The 10,074-nt window shown below is 37.1% G+C and overlaps 1 protein-coding gene across 1 annotated transcript; it reads left to right on the forward strand.

Moving 5' to 3' along the window:
* The first annotated feature begins 810 nt into the window (after positions 1 to 810).
* LOC121777636 (protein MID1-COMPLEMENTING ACTIVITY 1-like) lies at positions 811 to 5,672 on the forward strand. The gene is made up of 8 exons (XM_042174952.1): positions 811 to 1,210; positions 1,471 to 2,089; positions 2,855 to 3,258; positions 3,513 to 3,616; positions 4,145 to 4,216; positions 4,921 to 5,027; positions 5,139 to 5,232; positions 5,336 to 5,672. Exons 2-8 carry the CDS (start codon positions 1,682 to 1,684, stop codon positions 5,386 to 5,388), a joined length of 1,242 nt encoding a protein of 413 aa, XP_042030886.1. The 5' UTR covers positions 811 to 1,210; positions 1,471 to 1,681; the 3' UTR covers positions 5,389 to 5,672.
* Positions 5,673 to 10,074: the final 4,402 nt, after the last annotated feature.

A 10,074-nucleotide genomic window follows, 5' to 3' on the forward strand; every position in this document is an offset into this window, starting at 1 on the left:
GTCCACAATAAGGCGGAACAGCCACGCCATAGCCATAAAAACTTGTCCGCCTAGTCAACACAGTCACAAAAACTTATCTAGCCACACCACCGCCACAAATCATATTATTTTTATCAATTGTTGGTATATTTTAATTGGACTAGAACAAAATTAATTGGACAAAAATAAATGGAATGGAAAAAATGAATTGAGAATAGATATTTTATAGATAAAAATTTTGAAAAAAAAATTCAAAAATACCGCCGCGGCGGTTGCGTGGTTTCGTACTAGACCGCCCAGCACCGCTGTTTTCACCAGCCACCCGGCTGTTCCACCTAAGCAGCAGTTCCCTTCCAGCTTACAATAGGGCACCGTGGCTCAGTCGCGGCGCACCATTATGGTTACTCTAAGATTTACCGTGATTTATCCTTCATTGCGGCATAGGCGTGGGGGCCTTTGGGGGCTAGGGAATACTCCATTTCGCCCGCAAATAGGAGTCTCGTTTTTCCATTTTAGTCCGTTGGCGAATAGGAGTCCCGGTTCACTTTAACCATAAATGGTATTAGGGTCTCACCTTCAACTAACTCATTTCACTCACATTTCATTTAAAATTAATAGTATATACAAGTGAGACCTCTATTCCACTAACTTTTTTTCATCTACTTTTCTTAGTACTTCTTAAAACCCGTACCGCCAAAGAATGAGATTTCTAATGGCGGACGGACGGAGTATTTTTTTTAAGTATGAAAATCACTCTACTAATAATGGAAAAAAAGCAGAAAGAAAAAGAAATACTCTAATCTGGCGAGAGTATATTTTGGTGCAGTCACGGGAGTTCATTACAGTCATACCAAACTGCTTCCCGACAAATCACACCGCAGGGGCCGGGAATTTCATTGAGAGAGAAACCACCCTCTCTCTCTCTCTCTGTCTATCTCATACACACACACACACTCGCTACACTACACAAAGTCACAAACATGTGTATACACACACTGATGCTTATTACTGTGTTGTCTGCATATACATCTCTGCTCAGTTTTACTTCTCTTATGTCCTTTTCCTCTGAATCACACTGACCTTCAAGATTCTGCCTTCACAATGCGCCAAACCTGCTTCTTTTTTTCTCCCTCCATCTACATAGAATGTTTGATCCATTAATGCTACACTCTTTCTGCAATCTTTCTAATAACTCTTCAATTTCCCTCGATTCCATCGATCTTTAATAAAGGTGGGTTTTGTAGATTTTGATCTTGCCAAAGGGATTGAGTTTAAGAGTTAAAACAATCTGTTTAATTTTGTAGCTTTTACTATTTCTTTTCTTGTTTTTACCCTTTTCCTTTGTCAGAAAAAAATAAAGCGGTTAATGTGATTTCTCATCTCTCCCTTTTTAAATTCATTTTTTTATGGGGTGCTTCAGTTCTTGAGAACGTGGGTTTAAATTATTGGATATTGTTATCTTAATCGCCTCTTTTTTGGGCTTTGCTGCAGCCAGAATAAGCATTTCGTAGTGAAAGCTGCATAAAGATATGATTTTTACCAATGGGAAGTAAATTCAGCTGAAAGTGAACTCAATTCTTGAGAGTTTGACGGTAAAAAACGCTGATAATTAAGAAATTTTCAGCGATCTGCGTGATTCTTGGGGTTGGTTGTTATTATCTGAGGTTGAAAGACAGTTTTTTGAAGTATATCATTATCAAGAATGTCTTCATGGGAGCAGTTTGGGGGGATCGCAAACATAGCCCAACTAGCCGGGTTAGATGCGGTGATGCTGATTGGGATGATAGTGAAGTCTGCAAACACGGCAAGATTGCACAAACAGAATTGCAGGAAGTTTGCTCGGCACCTCAAGCTGATTGGGAACTTGTTGGAGTCTCTCAAGATTTCGGAGATGAAGAGGTATCCAGAAACACGCGAGCCGTTGGAGCAGCTCGAGGATGCATTAAGGAGGTCCTACATTTTGGTTAACAGTTGCCAGGATAGGAGCTATTTCTACCTGCTGGCTATGGGGTGGAACATTGTCTATCAGTTCAGGAAGGCTCAGAGTGAGATTGATCAATATTTGAAGATCATACCCCTCATCACCCTCGTTGATAATGCTCGTGTCCGGGTATTAGTTCCCTTTTTCATATGAATTGTGCATTGATTTAATTGATCACTAACATGAGACTGCTGTTATGACTGTTTCTGTTTTGTTACGGTGTGGATTTTATGCTGCATTTGTGTAGTTATATCAATGAAAAGCAGCTGGGCAGTCTCCGGTGATAGTGTGGGGTAAAACCTTTGATGGGTGATTTCTGGGAATTTACTATGTGATTTGGTCCCTTTTCTAGGTTAATTCTGCTGTATGATGGTGTTGTGTATAACTCTTATGATAGCAATAGTTAGTTTTATTTCACCGTCGTTGGTTTCTGTCCAAACCCTTTATCACCAAACTTTCTGCTGCATTTGGAAATCCAACAGTTGTTTAAAGTTGATATGTCACTTTGAGAAATAGATGTCTTCCCAACAACTTATAATAGGTAGTTTTTAAGGCACCTAATTTCATTTATTTTATGAACTGGCAATAATTGGTAGTCGGCTCTGAGGAGAGAAAGTATCCTACTACTACTATTTATAAATATATTGCGATATGCTTTTAGTACTAAATTTGTTGTGCCAATGCAATCATTTTTCTTGAGTTAGTTCTCTTGACTGAATAAATTATTCTTGGAGTAAATACTACCTATACCAATGGCTGATCGACATTATATTTGGGGCATCTCTGTATATCATGATGCGACATCGTGATACTTCGATTGATGGCATTTGATGTCTATTTGATCTGATAAATGTTGTTGGTGATGTGGCGTGTTTCAATTTCTTAAACTTCTAGGAACGAGTTGAAATGATTGAAATGGACCAACACGAGTATACTCTTGACGAAGAGGACAGAAAGGTTCAAACTGTGATTCTCAAACGCGGCCAATCACAACACGATGCCATTGTCTTGAAGAAAAACCTTTCCTGTTCCTACCCAAACATGCCTGTTGATGAGGCCATACGAAAGGAAAACCAGAAGCTTCAATTAGAACTGCAACATTCACAAGCTAATTTGGACGTTGGCCAGTGTGAAGTCATCCAGCATCTTCTTGAAGTTACTGAAACTGTTGCAGCAACTTCTCTGCCGGATAAAAGTTCGTTGAAGAAAGAATCGAAGGTGGAGAAGGCTTATGCAGATGTCAACAGTGTGAAGGAACATAGCTACTCTAATAACAGTGGAAAACCAGCACCTTCAAGGTTGCTTTTTTTGGTCCTGACAAAAACAAGTTCTTTGGATGCTGTCTGTGATTATGTCTCTGCCTCGTCGAAAATAGTATCTGCGATTAGTTTAACAACATGAGATGCAAGTAGCACTGTGGATATACACATATATTGCCTAGTTCTTTTAGCCATAAAACCATCATTCATGTTCTCAAGATATGACATTAGTTTGCTTTTCAGTATGCATTAAAGTTTGACAATTTTACCTTTATTTTTGTTCCTGTTTGCAGGAACACATCTTCCGTTTCCTCGACGCACGAGTTGCTGTCATCTAAAGGTTCACCTGGTGGATGGCATTCAGATTTACTCGGCTGCTGTTCAGAACCTCTGCTTTGTACGTACCTCCTCATCCGCTTGCTCTTTTATATGGTAGTATAATGTGTTTTGCAGTTTTGCAGTTTTGCTCGTTGCTGAATCCTTATAGAATCATTAGTGTATTGTATATGTATAGCAATTCAAGTATAATAAAGTAATTTTATAAATGAAGGTCTGGAATTTTAAGGAAACTATGCATTTATCACATTGTTTCGGAAATGCAACAGTGTAATTCTTATTTTCCTAGTACCTCTGCACCTGTAAGGATGAAGATACCAGTTTTTCACCAGATAGGGTTAATCAACCAAACCTGTTTGCCATGAAGGAGATTGTCCTCTTCGACACTATAAAAATGAGTTATAATAAGAAGGGGTATGCATGCGAATGAGTTGTTTTAAAACCTGTGTGTAAATTCATGCTAATGTTATTTGTTTCGTTTAAATATTACCATTTCTTGTTTTCACTAAAAAGTTTTTGCTTCAGAGAGCTATGTATAATCATGCTCGCCCTGGTATGTATGCTAAGTTTTAACTTTTGAAATCTGCAGGCATAAAAACCTTATTTTTTCCTTGTGGCACATTGTCAAGAATTGCTTCTGTGGCAGCTAATAGACACATATGTAAGTTGCTCATATCGATCTGCAATTATTGCATCTATTTCCTAATGTGTGTGGATTTTAATTTTGGCAAGCATCTCACTTTAGGATGCAACAACATAGAAGCCGATACAATCTTAACTATACACTTGACTAGTCGAGTTTGTCACCATTCTGGTTAAATTTCAAAAGGTTTCTGCTGCCTTGTGGTCACATGGTTTTGCTGGAATGATTTAAAGGACCCATTGTATCCTTTAATTTACAACCTAATATCTAATCTCAAATAATCATACTTGTAATTTAGAACTCCCTTTCTTCATCCTAACACTGTAACACCAAACATTTTTGTATGCTAACGATGATTGCACCAAGATCACAAAACAATATCTTCTTAGGTAAGTCAGGAAAATGTGTACAATAGAACTTGCAAATGATGACTGTGATTCAGTTTGATCACATCATTTGTTAAAGTACTTTTTTATGATTTTGCTATATTCAAATGTAAATGTTAAAAAGAGATATTGCTTCAATCCGTATGCCAAGACAACTCAAATCTCGACTTGATCCTGATTCCATAATAAATTAGTAGAGCTTGAACTGATTACACCTCCAACTAACTGAGTTGACCAGTCTTCCAATCTTCAAACTCAAAGATGATGATTCTAGTTGCTAATGTGATTTGTTGGCTTCAGTTCCTGCCTTTCTGTAATAATGCTTTCGATCTGCAGCTGCTGCAGAGACATGCAACGACCTGCTGGCGTATTCTTTAATACTCTCATGCTGCTGCTATACTTGTTGCATCAGAAGGAAACTCCGCAAAATGCTCAACATCAAGGTAACTGCTCTCCGGCAAAATTCAGAAAATCTAGCTCCCACCAATGATTTTTTTCATTTCTATCTACATCCCTATTATCACAGAACTGCATGCATTTTTGCATATATGCAGGGAGGCTTCGTTGATGATTTTCTCTCGCATCTAATGTGCTGCTGCTGCGCCCTCGTCCAAGAATGGCGAGAAGTGGAGGCTCGTGAAATCAAAGGTAGAAAAAATCACTGATCAAGAATTTAGGAAACATAGCAGTGAGACTCATCTTTAAGATTAGATCAAACTTAAGTAACATGATCATTGATCAAAATCTGCAGGTTTCGAGAAGACTGAAACAAAACCACCAACTATACAATACATAGAATACTAGACGGACAGGGTGTGCGAAAATGGCTAAGCTTTTCGATCATGTGTGTGTGTGTATGAAGGCAAAAACTTGTAAGGATTAGAACCTCTTATTGTACAGGTAATTGGAATTTGCAGACAAATATTGTAGCTGTTCTCTGCATTTGGCATTTCTTCATTCTCACCATTCTGTACAGTGCTAGTTTCGTAGCGCCGTATAACCATTAATTTTTATGATGTTTAGCTATGGATTTGTTGTTATAACAAATTTTTTGTTCCATTTTTTTTCAAAAAGCTGGATAGTGCTAATCATAGAGCCCATTTTTACCTAACTTTTTTTTATATATATTATTCAATTTTATGTGATTTTCTTTTGTATTTTAAAGTTTATAACTTTAAGTAAACAATGTTTCGAATACTACTCTTAGAGCATCCACATCCGTGCTCTTGCCAACGAGCACGGATGTGGGTCCGGACCCACTTTTACTCCATGCTCTTAGGCAAGAGCACAACACCCACATCCGTGCTCTTCCGCAAGGACAAGCTCAAGGGCTCCACTATTCTATTATTCAATTTAAATAAAAACATTTTCATAATATTAAAATGCATTAAAAATAACCGAAATAATATTACAAATTATAAAAAAATTAAAAATTACATAATTAAAATCCTAAAAATTAAATTTTTCATAATTAAAGTCTTAAAAATTAAAAATTACATAATTTAAATCATAAAAATTAAAAATTACATAATTTAAATCATAAAAATTACATAATTAAATTCATAAAATAAAAAAAATTCACTACTTGTGGCCGAATTTCGCCCAAATGTGTTTGATTAGGTCTTCTTGTAGCTCAACGTGGGTTCGAGTATCGCGCATTGTGTGTCTTGTTTCTATCCTCTCACCCACCGTCGTATGCACACCTTGGCATGGGGGTGACCTCGTGGTTGAGCTTCCGGCTTCATCCTCGTCGTAAAAGCTAGCCGCCCTCGGTCCTTCGTCGGCTATAATCATGTTGTGCAAGATAATACACGTGTACATGATGTCGGCGATATTTTTCACGTACCACAGCCGAGACGGGGCCTTCACAATGTTGAATCGGGTTTAAAGGACCCCAAAAGCTCTTTTGACGTCTTTACGAGCGGACTCTTGACGCTGCGCAAAAAGAACTCGTCTCGGGTCTTGCGGGTTGCTGAGCGTCTTCACGAAAGTCGACCACCTTGGGTAGATACCACTAGCGAGATAGTAACCCATGTGATATGTATTTAACGGTGTAGTCAATCGCCGGTGCTACACCATTCAACACATCATTGAAGAGTGGTGAAGAATATAGCACGTTCAAGTCGTTGTTGGATCCGGCAACACCGAAATATGCATGCCAAATCCATAGACGGTAGTCGGCGACCGCTTCAAGGATAAGTGTTGGGCCGCCGCCTTTTGTGGCTGTTTAAGTGTTGTCCCCTCCAAGCAGTCGGACAATTCTTCCACCTCCAATGCATGCAGTCAATGCTGCAAGCATACTGGGAAAAGCATGGACTGTTTCGTGAAGACGAAGCAACCGTTGGCAATCATCGGTGGTGGGTGCCCGAAGGAATTCATCCCCGAAAGCTGAACGAACGCCCTCGCAAAAAATTTTAAGGCAAAGGATTTCAGTGGACTCACCGACATGCAAATACTCGTTGAAGAGGTCAGTCGTTTGCCCAGTAGCAAGTTGTCGGATGGCACACGTACACTTCTGCAACGCCGAGAGACTTTGCCGACCGGCTGCGTCTGTACTTGTTTGAAAGTATTCAACACGGGAGGACATTGTGTTGACAATACACATAAACAAACGTTTTGACATGCGAAAACGACGCCGAAAGTAATCTTCCGAAAACCGCAGCTGGTCGGAAAAATAGTCGGCAACGAGCCTTTCGTTGGCTCCCTCCCGGTCACGATGGATGTATCGGCGAGTTGATCTAGTTGGTTGAGGAGGAGGGGTTGGGGTATTCGCTGCGACATAGGCTTCATAGGCGGCACGATGTTGTTCATAGTATTCTTGTTCTTCGCACTCCGCTTCCGCAATGAGATGGGTGAAATCCATTTGAGGGTTTGGGTGAGAGAGGAAGATGTAGATATAAGTTGTATGAAAAAATATGAATGGGAGATGAATGAGAGATGATTTGATGTGAAAAATGTATGATGAACGTGTGTATTTATAGATGATTTTGGGGATAATAAAAATAAAAAAAAATCCAGAAAAACGTTAAAAAAATGGCCAGATTTTTGGGATTGTGAATATATATATATATTTTTTAATTTTTGGTATTATTTTTATTTTTTTTTTTAAATTGAATTTCCAACGGAAATGCCGTTGGCCAATCAGAACGCACCACGTCAGCTGCTCGCTGGCACGGACGTGCTCTATGCATCGAGCAGCGCCGCGCCAGCGGCAAGAACGCAGCGGCGGACAGCGGTGTCGTGCCGCTGGCACGGACGGACGGACAACGTCCTGCTCACCGTACCAATGAAAACCGTTGGATCATAAAGATCTACGATTAAGTTCATCAACCATTGAATTTGGATATATCAATTTCACGATTGTTTAGTAATTTTGTACATTCAGTGTGATGTACTAAGAGCATACGCAATGCTAAAGGGGATTCATGTTCTAGGGGGACGAGACGGCTAAGGGACGCGTTGCAAGTGTCTCAACCTTGTTTGTTACGTGGCTGAAGCCCACTCGTTGCGAATGAGCTTTGTTTTATCCTATTTAAAAATTATATATATAAATAGTTTTTTATTATAAAAATCATTTTCATATATAAATAATTAAAAAATTGATCTTTACCTACTAAATATATTTTCAAACCATATATAATCCTACTAAATATTTATTTCCATATATAAATAAAACCATAATTTTAGAATGATACATTCTTAAAATCATATTTGTGAATTAAGAAAATATTATATTTTTTCGTATATAATCCTTCACATTAGAAAACTAAATTTTTCATTAGAAGTTTTTGATAGATAATTTTTTTCTTTTAATAAAAAACATCTAGTGTGGACAAGGGGATTAGGCAAACCCTTAATCTGTGAATAAAATCAAAATATATCGTTCCAGAATACTCAAAGTTGTCCGATAGGGACTAAGGAGACGAAAAAGTGAGGGGAGGCTTCGTCAGGTCTTAGCACTGAAGCACTCTCACCCTACCCGAATTTAGATAAAGTTGATGAGTCTATGGGCGAAATGAGCATCACTATAAATATCAACCAGTTGAGGGAACTGATGAAGGAGTATACGACGCCGATGTCAAAGATGGAACGTGAGATGCACAACGAAATGATCGTCATGCTCCACGCCAAGTTAAGGTCGAAATAGTAGTTTTCTAGTTTGAGGATATTAATTTTTGGATTTTTAGTATTTGCAGTTTTTTAATTTTTTGGATATGTATTTTTGAATGTTTTAAATGAAGTAATTTCGCTATATACATTGTTCTTTTGTGTTTCAATTAAAAATATTTGATCTGATCTGATCCGAACATCCGTAATTTTAAAATATTCGATTCGAAAATCTAAACTGAATTTAAAATTTTGGTTTGGTTCAGATTTCGAATAATTTGCTCACACCTTTCTCGTATACTAACAATAAGTAGAGAATATAAATAAATAAAATATGATAAGAACATATATTTTTTAATATAACTCCAAAATAAATGAATAATCTATCCTATTATATTTATTATTATAATCATTTATAATTATAATACTTCATGTAACTATAACTATAATTATAGAGTACTATTATAAATTGTGATGGATAATACATATTTAAACTAATAATAAATATAATAATATAATTATTATTATTTGTAATTAATAATTTATTAAAACTTTTATATTATTATTTTTTTAATAAATAAAAATAATAATGCGTAGGAGTATAAATTTAGTTGGGTGTTTGAATTAAATATAAAATTTAAATCTATATTTTCCAAACACAGGAAAGTAAAGTTATTAGGAATCACATTCCCGGGATTCATTTTCTCATGAATCATTTTCCTTGCCAACTTTACTTTCCCGTCAACCAAACATGACCTAAGTGTTTATATTATCCATATAATTAGTATTACCATTAGTTTGTTTCTTTTATTTATAATTAGGGTTTAGTATAATTAGTACAATTAGTTTTAAAATCATGTTTAAAATCCTTATTCTAATTAGAGCATCCACATCCGTGCTCTTTGGCAAGAGCACGGATGTGGGTCCGGACCCACTTTTATTACTTTTTTACTCCATACTCTTCCCCAAGAGCACAATACCCACATCCATGCTCTTACGCAAGGATATGCTCAAGGGTCCCACCATTCTATTATTTAATTTAAATACTTCAATTACTAAAAATACATTAAAATATAAAAATTACATAATTAAATCCTAAAAAATAAAAATTACAAACTTAAAATCCTAAAAATTAAAAATACATAATTAAAATCCTAAAAAATAAAAAAATACATAATTAAAGGCTAAAAAATACCCCCGTGGAAGACTAGTTCTCCGGCCCTATCCCCAATGTTTGTCGGAGACCCCGTATCATTGCCAAATGTGAATCAAGTTGCTCGGGAGTCATATTTGACCTATCGGCAAAATTGAGTTGAGCCAAAGGGGTCCACAATGAGTTGGTGGGGGGGTTGAGTTGGCACAAAGGGAGCGGGAGCGGATGGA

Source organism: Salvia splendens, chromosome 18 (assembly GCF_004379255.2).
Source record: "Salvia splendens isolate huo1 chromosome 18, SspV2, whole genome shotgun sequence".
NCBI lineage: Eukaryota > Viridiplantae > Streptophyta > Magnoliopsida > Lamiales > Lamiaceae > Salvia > Salvia splendens.